Source organism: Acipenser ruthenus, chromosome 52, assembly GCF_902713425.1.
Source record: "Acipenser ruthenus chromosome 52, fAciRut3.2 maternal haplotype, whole genome shotgun sequence".
NCBI lineage: Eukaryota > Metazoa > Chordata > Actinopteri > Acipenseriformes > Acipenseridae > Acipenser > Acipenser ruthenus.
The window spans coordinates 7,776,280-7,796,681 of NC_081240.1; the positions used below are offsets into that span (position 1 = coordinate 7,776,280).

At 40.0% G+C, this 20,402-nt stretch overlaps 2 protein-coding genes across 5 annotated transcripts in view; one reads left to right on the top strand and one right to left on the bottom strand.

Annotated features, from left to right (window-relative positions):
- LOC131696742 (GTPase IMAP family member 8-like) overlaps positions 1-20,402 on the bottom strand; it is a 206,888-nt gene that overhangs the window by 59,786 nt on the left and 126,700 nt on the right. The gene's annotated exons all lie outside the window — the stretch shown is intronic.
- On the top strand, positions 446-18,387 carry LOC131723022 (E3 ubiquitin-protein ligase TRIM47-like). 2 transcript variants are annotated; one of them, XM_059016299.1, is made up of 10 exons: positions 446-555; positions 1,361-1,947; positions 4,405-4,500; positions 4,694-4,927; positions 5,082-5,241; positions 5,498-5,563; positions 10,979-11,029; positions 13,000-13,699; positions 16,038-16,088; positions 18,300-18,387. In XM_059016299.1, exons 2-8 carry the CDS (start codon positions 1,366-1,368, stop codon positions 13,650-13,652), a joined length of 1,842 nt encoding a protein of 613 aa, XP_058872282.1. In that variant the 5' UTR covers positions 446-555; positions 1,361-1,365; the 3' UTR covers positions 13,653-13,699; positions 16,038-16,088; positions 18,300-18,387. The 2 variants fall into 2 exon arrangements, with proteins under 2 accessions (XP_058872282.1, XP_058872283.1); XM_059016300.1 differs by lacking the exon at positions 18,300-18,387 and having other exon boundaries at positions 1,163-1,947; positions 16,038-16,089.

Here is a 20,402-nt window from a genome sequence, read left to right on the forward strand (position 1 = left end):
GTTAAAGTGCAGGTGATGGCATTCCTGTAGCTATGGTAACGGAGATGCTGGAGTGCACCATTGCACGTATTAACTGTACTCGTAAAAGACAGCATATCTGTAATGCAGGCAATGCAAGCGCGAATCTCATATTTAATAATTAACCGAACTGTAAATGTGTTCTCATCTGGGTTAATAATTGTGTTTAAATGATTGTAATGATAAAGGCTCTGTAAAGTCATGCAGTCATCTGTCACAGTTGGTCTTTGATAAATGTTCTTACTCCAGTGTATTGCTTTACTGTAATTGGTCAACCTTTCAGCACAGTTCCAGTGTCAGTATTTATGACGCAACCTTGGCCACTCCCAGGCTACAGTTATATATATATATATATATATATATATATATATATATATATATATATATATATATATATATATATATATATATATATATATAACTCTACAGTAGCTCTGCAGAATAACAGAACAGCCACACCTTCCAAGAGGGAGACTCGCATCAGAACTCCACTTTCAGAACAAAGAAGGACGCGTAAAGCGCAGTCGAGTGGTTCAAGTGAGTAACTATTGAATCGTTTATTTCAAATGTATTTGCTTATTTTATAAAATGCTACTACAATGTCTGTTCAGAAACACAAAACCCAGACATCAGAAAATAGTAGTCTAAATGACAAGTTTACTTCTTTTTACAGAATGGAAATTAAAATCAGTGATCGGGATTGTGGATTCGGAACCAATGATTTTTTTTTTTCTTTACTGTACTGGTGGGTCACGATGTGGAATTTTGCTTATTAATTTACTTATTCATATTGTTCGTTATCATAACCATGAATTTCATATGTACAGTAACACATTTTACAAAAGTACATTTATTGTATTTTAATATACATTTGTATTTCTGTATAAATACAGTATTATTATTAGAAAACGATTCGGTACAGTCAGCCAATCAGCTTCCAGTTCTAGCGAGCTCTAATACACAGTAGATGCCGCTGGAACGTCTCAGCACCAACTGTGAATCTAATTCAAAATCAACCCATGCAAGTGCTGGCCTTTTGTTTTTGACGATGTATTTTGGAGGCATTTTAGAGTGGTATTTAATGACAGATCGTATTAGTAGTTCAGACACAGACTGTTCAGTAATTGCTCCGTTTATTTCTCAGGCAATGTATACCCCAGTGAAGTTAGGTTGATATTGAATATTGGCTATTCGGGTGGATACTCAACAGTTTCTGCTCCCCCTGCTTGTCTAAACCTGGCCTCAGTCCCAAACCCCGCCTCTTAGAGCTTTACACAATTCCAAGAAATCAGCGCAGTGAAGTTTCTGTTGTGAACTTGTCAGTCTCTCTGTCTCACTGCAGCAAGAATGGCTTCAAACTTGTGGTCAGAGGAGCACTTGAACTGTCCAGTGTGTAAGGAGCTATTGAAGGATCCAGTCACTATTCCATGTGGACACAGTTACTGTATGGGGTGTATTAAGAACTGCTGGGATCAGACTGATCATACAGGTGTCTACAGCTGCCCCCAGTGCAGAAAGACCTTTACCCCAAGGCCTGATCTGTGCAGAAACACCATGCTTGCTGAAGTTGTGGAGAAATTAAAGAAGACAGGACTCAATCCTCCTCCTGCTCAAAGTTATGCTGGACCTGGAGATGTGTCGTGTGATGTCTGCACTGGGAGAAAGTTCAAAGCTGTTAAATCCTGTTTGACGTGCCTGGCCTCTTACTGTGAAACACACGTCAAGCCACACAGTGAGGTTACTCCATTAACGAGGCACAAGCTGATCAATGCCATTGGAAATCTGGAGCAGAAGCTCTGTCCTGAACACCAGAAGTTTTTGGAGGTCTTCTGCAGAACCGATCAGACGTGTATTTGCTTGTTGTGTACAGACGAGGATCACAAGAGCCATGATACAGTCTCAGGTGATGCAGAAAGGATTGTGAAACAGGTAAGGGTTTGAACCATTTCCTTGTAGCTATCCTAGAAGATAAGAATTCCCAGGGATATTTAACATGTCTGTTTACTAGGTTATACAGTTTCACATCAGATCAGATTTTGATTGTATATTAAGAGCTATTTAAAGAGCCCTAGTTTTTTAATTGCTCTAACTAAACTATGATGTACTACAATGTATTTCAGGGTGTAACAGGGGTGTTGTTACAGGTGTGGCTATCGCTGATTGACAGGAGAGACACAGGAGGTTTTCTTTGATACAAAAAACACAAAACATTCAAAACAAAACACTGCGCGAAAACAACTAGAAAATAAAAGTTAACTAAACAAGAAAGGAGGTCCCGCTCCAGGAACAGTCTCCCTGACACCTCCTCTCTAGACTTGGATGGGATTAAAATCCCCTAAACTTGTTCCCTATTCCTTCCAGTGCTAGCAATCCTGGTTAACTCACACAGTGATCCGAGATACATTTTTCCTCTTGTGTTTTTCTCACCCTGGTTAACACACGCAGTCGTGAGGATCCTACAGCAACACTCTCCTTCCCAGACAGTCTGTATCCCTGCTTGTAGAACCAGGAAACAGGCTTTTCAGATCCTTTTTAAAGGCATGTGGCCAGGGATAAGAGATAATCAATTAATCAATTAACACCTGGCCACATTCCACATCTGGATTTGAATATGCCCTGCCATTCTAGCACAAACTTGATCATCAAAAACATTATTTACAATCAAACCAAAACACACTGTTTACATGTGCAGGACCTCAGCCCTGCCTCACAGGGTAAGAAGGATTTGTTCAGCTGTTTTGTGGTGCATTGGAATTTGTAGTGTAAAATTAGCATGATTTATATTCCTAGTGTTTTCTATATGTATCTTGTGACTTAATAAAATCATAGATCAGTTTCATTGTTTAAGATATTATAGTTTTATTGGTAAAACTGTTTAAAAATGACATTCCTAGCAAAGTCAAGCAGCTAATTTAAAAACAAAAGACCAAGATTATTATGATATTCAATATACAATATTAATATGATATACAGTATACAAGATTAATATGATATACAATATACAAAATTAATATGATATACAATATACAAGATTGTGCCCTTGCCCTTGCCAGGCAGTTCTTGCCAGTCTGCCCACAGTGAGAGGTGTGTTTTTGGGAGGCTTGCTTGTACACTTAAAACATTTGATCTTTCAATTTATAACCATCATCTAGCTGAGAATAATTGTTTTTATTGGTAAAGTGTTCATCTTTTTAATTATGAAAGCTCAAAGTCAGTAGAGGGCATAACTCAAATTCAAGATGGCTGCCAGGCAGAATTTGAATTTGAACAGTAGCTGAATTTGGTGTGTTAAAACACATTTTTACATGATTAAAACAGATATGTTTAAGTTAGTTAAAAACAGAATTTAAAAACCTATTTGGGATTTTCATTCGCTCACCCTACTATTCCCCTCTTTCCTTTGCTCTCTTCCACAGTGAAGTCCTTCTGGTCACGGGCTCATTCTTCTGGGGATTTTGTGTGTTTAGGCATTTTTTACATTTGTTCACAATTTGCAATTCTGTTTTAAATTCCAAGAGTGTGTGAATCCTCCCTATTGAACTGTAATATAGCTTTAAATCCCACGAGCAAGAACAACCCTCCGTTTCTAATTGTAATCTCGTTTTAAATCGCACAAGCGTGTGCAATCCTCCAATAGAAATGCAGGAATGTGCTGCCACTCAGTTTAAAGTATTCAGAATTAATCAATGATAGATACAAGTCAGGAAGGAGGTTCATTGCCTGACTGCTATGAGAAATGTTGTTTTTTTGTTATTCTTTTTTGGTTTTAGGTTATTTTATTTTATTTTTTCACATGGAAAGGGGTGAAGTCAACGTGAATTGAGTAACCATGTCTAGTGTTTTTCCGGTGTTTATTGGGTATACACTGATTTCATTGTTTTGTATCAGGGGTGTTTTATCTGTGTTTATCGATTAAAACAGAAATCAGAAGCCCTAAATATACATTAAAGAGAAAGCTGCTTCAGTTTCCTAGGTGCTTAACAAAACAAACATGTAACACATGCTAGATCAGCCATCATTCACTGTTACTAGTATGAAAAAGTGCCATCTAGTGGACAGCTACTGTGGATCAAGCGTCCTTTTGTATTGCTGGCAGCTGTGCATTAGATGGTGTTGTATCTTACTACTATACACACATGTTGTCTGATCTAGCCTGTGCTACAGATGTCTTTGGCTTGCAACTAGAACTGAAGTCAAAATATATTTGACTCAGAATTATTGCACACATTGTAAAGAGGTAAGGGGACAAGAAAACATAAAATATATTTGAACTAAAATGATTCTGTCAGTTTCAATAGCATACTTAAACAGGCCTGTGTTGAGTGTGACAGGATATCACTCAATGCCCCATCAGAAATGTCACTTTGTCACTGTGTTTCTACACAGAAGCAGCTGGGAGAGACACAGACAGAAATACAACAGAGAATCCAGGAGAGACTGAAAGAAATTGAGGGGCTGAAACAGGCTGTGGAGTCACTGAAAGTGGGTATTGACAAGAGGGGGTTATTATTATTATTATTATTATTATTATTATTATTATTATTATTATTATTATTATTAATTATTATTATAAACAGATGGACTGGAAAACATCTGCAGAAGTTTGCTGTCTATGTCTGATGTGTTTTTCATATAAATTCTAACTGTGTCTCCTCTACTGTGTACTTTCACTCAGAGATCTGCATGCATAGAAATAAAGGAAAGTGAGAAGATCTTTAATGAGGTGATCCGATCCATTGAGAAGATCCACACTGAGGTTATTGAGCTGATTGGAGCTAACGAGAAAGCTGCAGTGAATCAGGCTGAAGGACGCATGAAGAAACTGGAGCAGGAGATTGCTGAGCTAAAGAGGAGAAACACTGAGCTGAAACAGCTTTCAGAGACAGAGGATCACATCCATTTTCTACAGGTAACATCACTGCTTGTTAGAAAATCTCAAGTCCATAACTGGGACGGTTTCAGACAGACCTCTCCAATTGAATGAATTCTTGCTTTTCCCCAGGAATGTTTTGGACTCCATTCTGTTTCACTGAAAACTCCTTTTCTCCACTTTCCTGTTGTAGAATTTCCAGTCTCTCTGTGCCCCTCCTGAAGCTGGAGGCTTACCCAGTGTTACTGTCAATACAGGCATCTCTTTTGGGGCTGTGAGGAAAGCTGTATCTGAACTTAAAGACCATATTGAGGACTTCTGCAAGGGGGAATTAGTCAAAATAACCAAAACAGGTTGGTGTGAAATAGATTCATTTGGTAGAGATTTCTCAAATAGATCATGGCTTGAGGAGGGACAGGACTTGCAAGACATTAATAAAGCCCTCTTGCAGATTGTTGGCTATATGAATATTACAGAGTGTAGAGAGCAGGAAGGAAGAGAGTTTCTAAAGACATTACATGAAAAAACAAGACAATAGCATTCAAACAGAGACAGAGGGATTCACACATTAGAAAACAAATTCTATGTTTCTCTCTTTTTTCTGCCCAGTGAATAAAGTTGCAGTTTACAGTCTGCAGGCTCCAGAACCAAGGAACAGTGCTGCATTTTTAAAATGTAAGTCTGTTTTCACTGAAACATTTGATTGAAAGATGTGTCACTCCATTGAGAGAAGAGCTAACACTACAGAACAGGGAGGGGTGGAGCTTGAGGGCAGCAATTATTATTATTTATTAGTAATTGTGAAGCCATTAATCTACACTCCTCTCCAACAAGTATTGGCTCAGATGAATACATGCAGAATGACTGGGGTGGGGCATTTGTTGCCTGTTTTTCCATTCAGACCTTTCTCTCCCTAAATATCTTGGTATCCCTGAATAGATAATCATCCCATCTTTTAATACATGTACAATGCATGTGAAACAAGTTGTGGGGTAAAATGAACAGCTATCCCTCCCAGTCATCCTGTGCTGGTAGTAAATGTATATTGCAGTATCACTGCTCTTGTGGGATGGATTGCTCATTAAAATATTAGACAGATATTTGAAGAGTGGACGATATTCTCTTGAAGATATTTAGTAAGCAAGGGGTCTGAGTGGGGAAAATGGCAACACATACCCTGTAGGAACATTAAGTGAAATGTAATTGTATGCAGAGTTGCATTTGAGTAGTTCCAATTGAAGAAGTTTGATAAGATCGATGAATTATAATGAACAAAACAATCAAACAGCAAGAGAATTTAATAGCAGCAGTTTATTGAAGACAGAAAAATAAAAAGAGAGAACTTATCTAAAGTCAGAAATAAATCTCAAGTAAGAATTATAGATCAAATCTATTGATTATCAATCTTAAACATCACAGTCTAAATATACAGACGTGCTCAAATTTGTTGGTACCCTTACAGCTCATTGAAATAATGCTTCATTCCTCCTGAAAAGTGATGACATTAAAAGCTATTTTATCATGTATACTTGCATGCCTTTGGTATGTCATAGAATAAAGCAAAGAAGCTGTGAAAAGAGATGAATTATTGCTTATTTTACAAAGATATTCTAAAATGGCCTGGACACATTTGTTGGTACCCCTTAGAAAAGATAATAAATAATTGGATTATAGTGATATTTCAAACTAATTCGTTTCTTTAATTAGTATCACACATGTCTCCAATCTTGTAATCAGTCATTCAGCCTATTTAAATGGAGAAAAGTAGTCACTGTGCTGTTTGGTATCATTGTGTGCACCACACTGAACATGGACCAGAGAAAGCAAAGGAGAGAGTTGTCTGAGGAGATCAGAAATAAAATAATAGACAAGCATGGTAAAAGTAACGGCTACAAGACCATCTCCAAGCAGCTTGATGTTCCTGTGACAACAGTTGCAAATATTATTAAGAAGTTTAAGGTCCATGGAACTGTAGCCAACCTCCCTGGGCATGGCCGCAAGAGGAAAATCGACCCCAGATTGAACAGAAGGATAGTGCGAATGGTAGAAAAAGAATCAAGGATAACTGCCAAAGAGATACAAGCTGAACTCCAAGGTGAAGGTACGTCATTTTCTGATCGCACCATCCGTCACTTTTTGAGCGAAAGTGGGCTCCATGGAAGAAGACCCAGGAGGACTCCACTTTTGACAGAAAAACATAAAAAAGCCAGACTGGAAAGCCACAATCCTTCTGGGAGAATGTCCTTTGGACAGATGAGTCAAAACTGGAGCTTTTTGGCAAGTCACATCAGCTCTATGTTCACAGACGAAAAAATGAAGCTTTCAAAGAAAAGAACACCATACCTACAGTGAAACATGGAGGAGGCTCGGTTATGTTTTGGGGCTGCTTTGCTGCGCCTGGCACAGGGTGCCTTGAATCTGTGCAGGGCACAATGAAATCTCAAGACTATCAAGGCATTCTGGAGCGAAACGTACTGCCCAGTGTCAGAAAGCTCTGTCTCAGTCACAGGTCATGGGTCCTCCAACAGGATAATGACCCAAAATACACAGCTAAAAGCACCCAAGAATGGATAAGAACAAAACATTGGACTATTCTGAAGTGGCCTTCTATGAGTCCTGATCTGAATCCTATCGAACATCTATGGAAAGAGCTGAAACTTGCAGTCTGGAGAAGGCACCCATCAAACCTGAGACAGCTGGAGCAGTTTGCTCAGGAAGAGTGGGCCAAACTACCTGTTAACAGGTGCAGAAGTCTCATTAAGAGCTACAGAAAACGTTTGATTGCAGTGATTGCCTCTAAAGGTTGTGCAACAAAATATTAGGTTAGCGGTCCCATCATTTTTGTCCATGCCATTTTCATTTGTTTTATTATTTACAATATTATGTTGAATAAAAAATCAAAAGCAAAGTCTGATTTCTATTAAATATGGAATAAACAATGGTGGATGCCAATTACTTTTGTCAGTTTCAAGTTATTTCAGAGAAAATTGTGCATTCTTCGTTTTTTGTGGAGGGGTAGCAACAAATTTGAGCACGTCTGTACGTGTCTATAAAATAGCAGGGAGCATAGAGGAGGGATCATAGAGGAGGGAGCATAGAGCTGGAAGGAGGGAGCATGGAGGAGAGATCAGAGGAGAGGGAGCAGGGAGGAGGGAGCAGAGGAGAGGGAGGAGGGAGCACACAGGAGGGAGGAGGGAATAGGGAGGATGGAGCATAAAGGAGGGAGCATGGAAGAGGGAGAATGGAGGGAGCAGGGAGGAGGGAGCAAGGAGGAGAGAGCATGGAGAAGATAGCAGGGAAAATGGAGGAGGGAGGATGCAGCAGGGAGCATGCAGGAGAGATGAGGGAGCAGGTGAATTGTGTTAATTGTGACAGGGGTTAAAGGTGCGTTCCTTAATTTTCCATTTTAAACGTTATTCAAATGCGTTTGTCTCTAGACTGATGTGAACTGGGTTAACGCTAATCAAAGTTTACCATTGTTTATATTTATGTAATGTAAACTAGATAACTCTGCGATTCAAAAGAAGCTTCTTTTTTTTACAAGGGATTGTGGCAAAGTGGCTGCTGATTAGAAACAGATGCAGAGGTGATGCAGTGCAGAAATAATCACACAAAGGAAACTGTAATCCGTTTTGGAAAAGGGGTTCTTTTTATTTGTGAACTCCCGGTCTGGCGACCAAACAATATTCCTCCGGCAATACACACCAATGTGTAGAGCACAGAAGGAAACGATAAGAAGTGGTTTGCAGACCAAATAATAATACACGTTATCCGCCCCACAATAATACATACACAGTCACTAGACCTGGGTGCGTGCAGTAGTGCTCGTGGTAGGCGATAACGATCAAACAGTGACTGTGGTGTTGTTGTTCCGGGTAGTGCTGGCCCAAGGTGACAGCTCCGGAGACGTGTTAGCCGTCTAGTGATTTACAAAAACAAAAGACAATTACTAACAGCGACAAAACAAACAAAACACTCACACTCACTCAACTCTTTTTCACAGATTATTAGGGATTTTTCCGCTCCTTCCAGTTTCTTATCTCTTTGAACCAAGCAAAGGAAAAGATTTACAATTCTTTGTCCCCTTCATGCTATCATGCATGAGCCCTTGGTAAACGAGTGCAGCTGTCTTCACTGTCTGCAGCTGCTACATCGTTTCCCTTCCGGGTCAATACGTTCCTGCAACAGAGTCTCGTCTTCTTCCAGACTGACCGACTTACCGACCCGGAGAAAGAACTGTCAGGCCAGCCCGTCCATAGACTTCCTCTCGCTGCTTAGCGCCCTCACAGGTCGGGAGGGTGATTTACAACCAAAACTCATTGTATTTCTGTCACATATCCCACTGCTCAGAGTGGAGCCGAAGGAACACTCGGCTGAATCTATCTTTCCCATTACTCCTCCCTCCTGAGAAAAATGATCTGCATTTTGATGGTCTTTCCCCCGCACGGTGTACCATGTGGTACATGAAGGGCTGCAACGCCAGATACCACCGAGTTATCCGGGCATTGCTGTCCTTCATTGTACTTAAACACTTGAGTGGGGCGTGGTCAGTGACGAGATAAAATGAGTGTCCCAGCAGGTAGTATCATAAAGAGTGAGTAGCCCATTTAATGGCCAGACACTCCTTTTCGACGACGGAGTAGTTGCATTCCCGAGGTAGCATCTTTTTGCTGAGCTACAGTATTGGGTGTTCTACTCCATTGCATTGTTCCGGAGTGGTCCCTCTGGATCCCGCCACTGCAACCTAGCAAACAGTCCTTGGAGCCGGAGAGTGAAAGCCTCCATAGCCTCATCACTATTTTATCTGCACCTAAACAATTGAGCTCTCAACTTAGCTACAACAACCCTATCTCCATATAACTTCTGTAAGACCTCCCATTCTTGAGCACTCGTGGCCCCAGCTGTAGGTGCCAATACCGCCCTCCTTGCATCCCCTTCTAAAGCACGAATGATAAAATCTACCTTCTGTCCCTCATCTAGCAACATTCAGTACGTTTACATGACAAAACTGAATCAGAAAACTGATTTTCTTAAAACGTCACTTTTCTGTGTTTACATGATTAACGATAGAAAATCTAATTAGCATTCAACTGTATACATGGACTGAAGTTTTTGGAAAACACAGTATATTTTCGCATGCAAAGTACTGTAGTAGCCTAAGTACGATTTGAAGACCGTACATTTCTGCGATAGAACAGAGACCAATCCAATATAGTGCTTTATCAAAGTGTCAGGTCTTAAATTCAAAGATTACTATCCTATACCTCTATTCAGATTCCCCACAATGTGCAATCAGCCTTTCCAACAGCACATCATGTTCTATATTACCAGTTTCTTTTGCAGACTTTTAAATTATTACGTCATTTTAAAGCTGGAAAACATTTGCTGTTTCAGTACGGGCTATTAACAAATACATACAACTTTAACAAATGTATTACTTTATCCCTAACTAGACAAATGGATGCATGCAGACTGACTACAGATTATTATTATTTTCTCTGTTTTCTAAAACCACGTGCAGGAATGAAGGTCAAAGTTTGCACATGTGCAGTACGCTATCGGAATAAGTTTTCCGAAAAGTGTGTTTACATGACATACATCTTGTTAGTTTTCAGCATTTAATCTAGATGCTGTTTTCCGAAAACTGACTTTCGGTATGTTCAGATACATTTTCCGAAAACTGTGTTTACATAACTTTTCATATCGGAATTAAGAATTCTTATGCTCATGTAAATGCACGGATTGTCTGTAGCTGTGCCTGCCAGTCTCCAAATGTTACTTCACTACCTATCCCCTTTAACTTCGGGATCCATCGAGCTCCCATAAACATGGCCATCACCATGGTTACCGCTTCTGGACGTGCTACCACCTGTTGACCCTGCCCTGGTGTGGATTTAACACCTAGATCCTGCCGACTACGCCAAAAAAAGCAATGTCACCACTTAGAGACAGACTACGCCACCTGGTGGAGAAACTATGGGCTCCAGGTCCCGTTAAAGTATGGAGGGAAAGATACTTCTGACAGGTACTGTACAGAGTATCTTACAGTGCTTAACATTTACCATTAACTTCTACTGTTTCTCTTTTCAGATTCTTTATCTAGATCCACACCTCAAGCATCAAACATGAGAGTCAACACAGGTAAGTAATTTAAATAATTGATTTTTTAATTTAAATAGAGGGAATCAGATTAAAACTGGGATGAAAATTGTATGTCGAAAGAACACAAATAAAGAAAAAAAATCAGATAAAAGTAACTTCATAAAATAAATTGACCAAAATAAAAAAAAACACAAAAACATATTCCAATCTTTGCTTGTGTGCACAAAGGAAATAAATAATTATATTAATAATAATAATAATAATAATAATAATAATAATAATAATAATAATAATAATAATAAATTCAGATCTTATGCGTTGCTGTCCTCAAAAGAAAAGGAATAACCAAAAATACTGCAAGCAGCCCACATTGCACTGTAGGCTGCTTCAGGAATGGTCTCTAAACAGAAGAGCAGCGCTGATTCTCTGTGATCTGTCTATCAGCTTCCCCATAGTGTCTGCCTGGTCACGAGCGCTTTCAAAATGAGACAAAGAAAAAAACAAACAGCAAATCTACTGCAAATATCTCAGTCCACAAGAATTTATAAAATAGTAAACAGTCCAAAAGCATTAAAATGGTGGAAGTTGTAAAAATGTAGAAAAAAAGAAGGGACCGGCGAGAGACGAGTCTTTCAAATCTGAGCGCTCACTCTTCCTATTACTGAGCAGGTTTTCTGATTCAGATTTTCCTCAGCTTTAAACACGTCATCCACATTAAAAAGTTTCCCCTCTCAGTTTTTACCCCGTTCCTTTACTTTACTTTCTTTGTTTCTTACTGCATTACGTTCCCCATCCTTCCTATTTTCTTAAACTACCTTTGTATAACCAATTCATCTTTCATTCGGTCCCAGTGTGTAGTTAACAAGCCATCAACATTAGTGAATTTTACACAGGGATCCTTACTAAAGATGTAATCAACCAACTGGTGCTAAATAGAAATCATCAATAAAGAAAAACATGTGGAAAAAGTTTCAATAATTAAGTGAGTTGTGAAAAAAAGTTTACAATCAGATGGTAAGAAAAAGCAAAGAGAAAACAGATTACATGTAGTGATAAGAAAAAAAGACTGGTGACACATGTACGTACCTCTCGACTGCCATGTGGTTTACAGTTCAGCCCTTGCATTCAATTCACTGGGTTGATGCCAATTCATTACACAATTCAATGTGTTTATATTCCCCGTTAATTTGGAGTGGCAGTCAGGCTGGCTTGCTGGGAGACACTCATAGTAAACACAAACACAACTGTTTACTGCATTTTAATACACACTGTCTGCAATTACTGTACTGAATACTTCTTGATGGACAACTTTATAGTCTGAACCTAGTGTTTCTTTTTTTTTCTTTTTTTTTCTTCCAGTCCCTTCATTGTTCAGGTCCATCGCTGCCACGCTCAACCCTGGTGTTACAAACTGCATTCAGTACTGGAGTCTAACCAGATCGAGATTTTAAAAAAAAATACAAATAAAAAAATATCCACAGAAATTGCTGAACATTTTAGATGTGTATAATTCTGTTTAGTTTCTGTCAGTGCTAAAAGTAATACCTCCCTCCTTGCATCCCCTTCTAAAGCACAAATGATCAAATCTACTTTCTGTCCTTCATCTAACATTTGCAATCTCAACATTGTTTATAGCTATGCCTGCCATTCTCCAAATTTTACTTCACTACCTATCCCCTTTAACTTCGGGATCCATGGAGCTCCCATAAACATGGGCATCACCATGGTTACCGTACTAGAGTCCTGTTTTACATTCAGTTTTGGTTCAATAGTGTGTGGTTAACATATATTCTATTTCTATCAACTCCTGCTAAGGGACAAAAAAAAAACATTGGGCCAGATATTCAGAAGAGATGCAAGTTTTGCAAGAGCACTTGCAAGGATTTTTTCTAATTGTTACCAGGACAAATTGTCACTGGAATGAATTGTTGTACACCCATTATTTGGGCATATAAATATGCCAATCACACAAGTTATATATGTAATCTGAAACCTCTTTATTTATTTAGAAGCACATGAAAAGAGAGCCCCAGGCAGTTCCCCTGATTTGAGGATGGTCCTGGTTGGGAAGATTGGAGTTGGGAAAAGTGCCTCAGGAAACACCATCCTGGGCAAAAAGGTGTTTACATCACAAGCCAGTGACACCTCAGTTACAAATGTATGTGAGAAGGGAGAAGGAGAGGTTTCCGGGAGACGTGTTGTTGTGGTCGACACTCCAGCCTTTGGCACAGACCTCTCTCTGGATGAAGTCACTGAAGAAAAATGCATTGCTCTGTCTGCCCCGGGACCCCACGCTATTCTCCTGGTGATTGAGATGGGCCGATTCACAGGTGAAGACAAGAGAACAGTGGAGACAATCCTGAGGAGATACGGAGAGGAAGCTGAGAGATACACGATGGTCCTTTTCACCAACTGGGACAAACTAGGAGAGAAGAAAATTAAGGAGTTCATTCAGGGAGCCAGCAAGGAGCTCCGGGAGCTTGTTGAGAAGTGTGGGGGCCATTATCACGCCTTCAACAACAAGGAAGAGAGTGATTGCACCCAGGTTTCTGAGCTACTGGAAAAAATAGACAGGATGGTGGAAGGTAACAGGGGAAGCCACTACACCAGTGAGATGATCACAGGTGAAAAAAATGAGGAAGAGCAAAGAGCTCATTTGTGAAGAAATGGACGTTGAAGAGCAAGCCAATGATAAGCCAAGCAAGTCTGGTAAGCTGTGTACTCTCTACCCACACCACCCTCCTAGTTAGTGGGAAAGGGTTCCTGTGCTCTCTTTCATCCAAAGGCATGTTAATAATACTGACAGCCACAAAAAAAAACAGTCAGGACATCTCTGTTAAACCAGTGAGGGAAATAACAAAAGCACAACATTAAAATTAGGCGACTGCAAAAATGAAATGCAAGTTAAAAGTAGGACTGGGATGAACAATTAATGTAATTTATCAGCTCTGTTTGAAATAAAATTAAGGGGACCAGAATTAGGCGCAGGCAAGATAGGAAGGTAAAAACAAAGATTGTTTTACTTTTTGCATTTACTTTTTCCAAAATACTGGTTTTATTTATTTTAGCAATATGCACCCCTATTAATATAAATAATACTGACATCAGCATAAGACACGTACGCACCTCTCGACTACCGTGTGGTTTCAGTTTGAGTCCAGCCCAAACAAAGTGGAATGCAAACTGTGCAGATGGCTCTTGACATATGGAGGCACAACGAATCTCCAAGCTAAGGAGGGCTGTTTAAATAAAAGCCTTTGTGTCTGTCCCTATCCAAGGCTAAAGATAGGAGCTACTTGCAGTACAGGGCTGTCAGTCATATCTCTTATGCTGGATCCTGGTGAATGGCCCCGCCCACTCGGGTTGCACAGCGTTCCGTAAATGGGGTGTAGGATGAAATCTTGGGACTCAGAAGTTGCTGCAATTTATTTTCCTTCCCTGCAAATAAGCAATTCAGAAGGTTATTTAACGGGGTTTTTGCCTGCTTTTACAGGACAGACGAGCACTACATTTAGCTCTTGTTAGCAGGCACGCGGGTCTGCGTATCGGTGCCTGTGAACGCTGGAAGGACTTTGCTTTTGCTTGCTTCCCGAGGGGTGTTCTCTTAGCTTTTTAATATATGTAGAGGCTGCATAATCTTTTGGTATAGTTCTGTGGGGTGAGTGGTTGGGCTGGAGAGGCTGGGTTCTTTCCCCCCCAGCGCAGTCATGCTCTGGGGGACGGGCCATGTCTCGGCTTTCATTTTCATAATTGTTTTAATATTTGGGGGGTAGGAGGCAGACACTACTGTGGCATGTGTTAATCATTTATTATTTTCCATTCATGGTTTTGCAGCCTCGTCTTATTGGGTGGAGGTGGCCCATAGCCACTTCCTCTCTGCGGCACTGGGATGCATGGAACTGTTCATGCTTTTCCAGCCGGCCTCACACAGGTAGCCATCAAGCACCCATGGACGAGGCCTCATTGCCAAATTTATCTTTCACAGACCCTGAGTGCCCATCACAGTCATCGGGCCCGAAGAGCCCATCATGATTTCCATTACACGAGAGTAGATGTTAAAACTTCATGCTGATTTGAACTCGGCTCTCGCCAAGATAAGCACCAACTAAGACGTAGCTTTACAGTAAACTAGTGTGATCCATATGTGTCTCCATCCATTTACGTTTCCTTCCATATGATGATGTAGATATCCTTCTGTCTGGTGTTAATGGCTGAAGTGTAATGCTGGCTCCAGGGATCAGCTTATTTTGCCTCCCTGGCGCATCAGCACACACAACGGCTGCAATGCTGGCTCCGGGGATCAACCAAAGTGCGGCCTCCCCAGCGCATCAGCATGACAACCGTCTGGATTGAGCTAAGTAGGGTACATCTCTGGGTTCATTAAATCTTCTGTAATTGCAATAATTCATTCATTGCGGATTCTCCAAGCTGAAAAGAATTGGCTGCAGCACAGATGAAGAGACAGTGGGAAACAAAATCAGGAAGCAGAAAAATTGTGAAGAGATGAAAGTTCAGGAGGGAGTCCATGCAAAGCCTCATAATTCTGCTAAACTGTGTAATCTCTGGGCCCTATTTAGCAAATATGTGCACAGCCACTATTGCTTGTGCAAAAATGACAGCATTAGCGAACCGCTGCAATAGCGCACGAAAACGTGATTTAGAAGTCGGGTCTCATGACAGTCTGTTTGCCCACACGTGCGCCTGATTCTGATGCGCTAACTCTATGCAGATTATTTTTTGTGACTGCCTTAGGGGTTTGCAAACGTTGCTAAATAGGTTCCATCTATCTCCCTCCCTCCTAGTTACTGGGAAAAAGGTTCCTGTGTTCTTTCATCCAAAGGCAGGCCTTTATATCTGTAATGTTTAATTATACTGACATCAGGATAAGACACGTGTCACCACTTAGAAGACTATGCCACCTGGTGGAGAAACTACGGGCACCAGGCCCCGTTAAAGTATGGAGGGAAAGATACTTCTGACAGGTACTGTACAGAGTATCTTACAGTGCTTAACATTTACCATTAACTTCTACTGTTTCTCTTTTCAGATTCTTTATCTAGATCCACACCTCTGGCATCGAACATGAGAGACAACACAGGTAAGTAATTTAAAACTGGGATAAAAATTGTGTGTCGAAAGAACACACAAATAAAGAAAAATCAGATAAAAGTAACTTCATAAAATAAATTGTCCAAAAAAAAAACAAAAAAAAAACACAAAAACATATTCCAATCACTGCTTGTGTGCACCAAGTCCTTCAGGATTTGTGGAAATAAATAAATAAAAAAAAACAATTCAGATCTTATGCGTTGCTGTCCTCAAAAGAAAAGGAATAACCATAACTGCAAGCAGCCCACATTGCACTGTAGGCTGCTTCAGGAATGGTCTCTAAACAGGAAAGCAGCGCTGGTTCTCTGTGATCTATCAGCTTCCCCAGCGTGTCTGCCTTGATCTCAGTCCACAAGAATTTATAAAAATATTAAAAACAGTCCAAAAACATTTAAACGGCAAAAGATGCAAAAATGTAGAAGAAAAGAAGGGAAGTTATCCAATCTGGTAAGAGACCAGCCTTTCAAATCCGAGCGTTCACTTATCCTATTACTGAGCAGGTTTTCTGATTCAGATTTTCTTAAGCTTTAAACACGTCATCCACATTAAAAAGTTTCCCCTCTCAGTTTTTACCCCGTTCCTTTACTTTACTTTATTTGTTTCTTACTGCATTACGTTCCCCATCCTTCCTATTTTCTTAAACTACCTTTTTATAACCAAACCTATTCCTCATTTTTCATTCAGTCCCGGTGTGTAGTTAACAAAGCAGACAACGTCAGTGAATTTTACACGGGGATCCTTACTAAAGACGAGATCAACCAATTAGTGCTAAATAGAAATCATCAATTAAGAAACACGTGGGGAAAAAGGTTCATAATTAAGTGAGTTGTGAAAAAAGTTTACAATCAGATAGTGACAAAAAGCAAAGAGAATGAAAAGTACATGAATTGATAAGAAAAAAAGACTTTGACAGTGATTTGTGACAGTACCTCTCGACTGCCATGTGGTTTGCGATTCAGCACTTGCATTCAGTTCAGTGGGTTGATGCCAATTCATTACTGTGGCAAAGTGGTGAGTGGATACAGCTGAGTGCAGTGCAGAGCAGATTAATCACACAGACAATTGCTTTCAGGTGCAAGGGTGTTTTATTAATAAATGACAATGTCCAGAGCCCGAAGGTAAACATCAGTAAATAATTATGTTGGAGTGATACAGAGGCGTGTATCGCTCGTATTTTTAATCCCAGGGTTTGACCCGCAACCAAAAGTCCAGGTTTTTACACACACCAACACTAAACACAAAACGCAAGACAGTGAAGTGATATTACGTGCTAGTGGTGTAATACAGTTCTCTGTGGAATCCTGGGGTGAAAGTGATGTCCGGGTTAATGCTGGCTTTCGGTACAGCTCCGGAGCATACTACTGGTAGTCTATTAACAAACACAAGAAAAAAAAACACGGTTTTACAACGGCAACACAGACTCTTTGTAGGCTAAAACACTAATCATTTACCAAGGAACAGATCACTTAAACCACGCCCCCTATTTATACCCTCGCTCATGACCCCTAGGTTAACGAACGCATCCGCTCCTCCAATCCTCAGATACCACGTCGTCTCCCGTCCTGGTCATTGAGCTTGGGTGCCGTAGCTCCGCCCCCTTCCTAAATGACCGACTTCCACCTAACCTATGGAATAAATTGTCGTGCCATTTAATTAAATGCCCTCACAGGGAGATCTAACACCAAGAATCATTCGATCTCTGTCACAGGCATATATTGACCAGTTGATTTATTAGTCGGCAATATACAGACAATGTTTAAGTTTTAAGACTGCGATGAGGCAAAAAAAAAGTTCAGACCAGTGCGTTGTTGGAACATTTCTACATGGTTAGAATGCATAGACAGCCAATCACTGAATGGGATTAATGTGTTTGGAAAAGAGTCATTTCAAAAATCGAATTTGCAAACCACTATGTAAAAAAACATGTAGTTGAAGAGCAGTTTTATTTTATTTATTTTGTTTAATATATTTTTTCTTTACAGAAATAATTCCTACTGTTTTTAAAAGTCTATTACTTTTGAATACCCAGGCAGTGTGGTTATTTGACAACAGTGCTCTCCTATAGGTGAAGTCAGTGATGAGAGTATCTATACTTTCAGTTCTTCTAACTGAGTCCTGTGAGGAATGCATTCGTTTTATGAAAGCAGGGTTATTCCTGGCAGTGTTTCTGTCACAATATGTTTGTTCTTGTTCATTGCAGAGTTGAGGATTGTGCTGCTTGGGAAGACTGGAGTTGGGAAGAGTGCAGCAGGAAACACCATCCTGGGAAGAAGGGAGTTTGATTCAAAACTCAGCGCCACTTCCATAACTAATAAGTGTAAGAAGGGCACGGCAGAAGTTTCTGGGAGACACATAGCTGTGATTGACACTCCCGGTCTGTTTGACACAGAGCTCACTGCTGATCAGATTAAACAGGAGATTGAGAAATGTATCTCTCTGTCTGCCCCGGGACCCCACGCTTTGCTGTTGGTTCTACAGGTGGGCCAATACACACAGAGAGAGAGGGAAGCAGTGAAGATTATTTTGGGTGAGCGTGCTGCCAGATACATGATGGTTCTTTTCACCCATGAAGACAGTCTGGAAGATGGCATGACAATTGAGAAATACATTGAGGGAGTCAAAGGGGATCTCCAGCAGCTTATTGATGAATGTGGGGGCAGGTATCATGTCTTTAACAATAAAGACAAGAGCAATACAGCTCAAGCTATTGAACTGGTCAAGGAAATAGAGGCGATGGTGGAACGTAATTGTGGGAGGTTTTACACCATGGAGATGTACAATAAGGCAGCTGCATCCACCAGTCAAAATGTAGAAATGGAGAAGGGAAAAGTGAGGAAGGAAAGGCCACCGCATAAGACTGTGCAGAGCTCCAGAGATGGGTGTAATTTGATGTAATCTGTTTAACATATCTGACGTGTTTATTGAATGTCCTCTGCATAATTATTTTCTTTACCAATATGTGCTTGATTTTGTTTTCTTTTTATTTGAAACAGCCAATGATTAATAACCAATGCTTAACATTGTATTTAGCTCTATAAATCAGTATGAATTTCCTTTCAGTACACCTTATATTGCCTTGCATAAAAAAGCTAAATACAAAATGAATTCTGTGTTAGTAAATTCTGAAAAACAAATAAAAATTGTTAAGAAAATAAATGTGTCTGTCTCTTCATTTAATTGAATGTAACTCATTTCTGTACTCGGGTCCCTTGCTCACTAAATGTATTGGAATACCTGAATACATAATCTTTAAACACATGGTAAAGAATTTACAATCCATCCCACAGGAGCAGCGGCACCTCACATATTATCAATTGACTACCGATGCAGAATGACTGTGTGGGACCGATGTTCTCCGTTTACACAACACACATTCATGGTGGCACTGCCATTGCAAAAGCATGTTTTGTGCTAAATGGCTTTTCTGCATTCAAAAACAGCAGCACCTGGGAAATCTAAATCTTTCACATACTATATTCTAAATCTTTCACATACTATATTCAAGTCCTTTGAAGCCCAGCTGGTCAGGTGTTATTGGTTTAGTAAAGATGTTTTGCAACATGGCTGCTAATGTTTGGGACAGATTTTTTTTCGACAATAACTGTGGCATCGAAGGTGGTCTTGATTTTCCTTGGTGGTGACTGACTGAAATAATTACATTGTGGGGGTGGGGGGGTCACAGGATTGGAGCAATAATTTGTTGTATTTTATTTGTTTGTAAAATTCACTAGGAATACTGTCCTCCCTTGCAGTTCTCCCTGATCAGGAAGTGGCTTACTCTGTTGTCTCTCTTCATCAATCTTGGAAGCCCTTAAAGAAAACATCTTATTCTCCGATTCATATAGATGGTGATAGAATGATACATGGAGATTCTCAACATTCATTCTTATTACAATAATAATTTTATAATAATTTAGCAGTTTTATTTTTCTGATGGGACTCTTCATGCTGCAGAGACAGATTTTTAAGCTCTTGTTCAATAAAATCTATTTACTTTCTGTTCCATACATAAAATAGCTGCTTTTTGAACAGACATTGCTCTCAAATACGGCATAAATGCACCCCAGAAGCAGGAAGAATGTCTCTTTCTGGGGTTAGTCTCCACAGATCTTTTAGGTCAATTCAGATCCATACCAAAGCTTGGGTGTCCTGTAATTATTGTCTTCCTTGCTTCCGGTCAGGCAGAAGCACAGTGCACCTGATTAATCAGTGGCAGGAGATATTCTAGAGTTCCTCTGAGCAGCAGTGGTGTTCTAGTTCCGTCGAGTCAGCTGTGCTGGCTGGCTTCAGCTGCAGACTGCCT

Coding starts and splice junctions, on each gene's coding strand:
- LOC131723022 (XM_059016299.1), top strand. CDS start 1,366: ATGGCTTCAAACTTGTGGTCAGAGGAGCACTTGAACTGTCCAGTGTGT. Junction 4,501..4,693: donor AGGCTGTGGAGTCACTGAAA/GTGGGTATTGAC, acceptor ACTTTCACTCAG/AGATCTGCATGCATAGAAAT. Junction 5,242..5,497: donor AGTCAAAATAACCAAAACAG/GTTGGTGTGAAA, acceptor TTTTCTGCCCAG/TGAATAAAGTTGCAGTTTAC.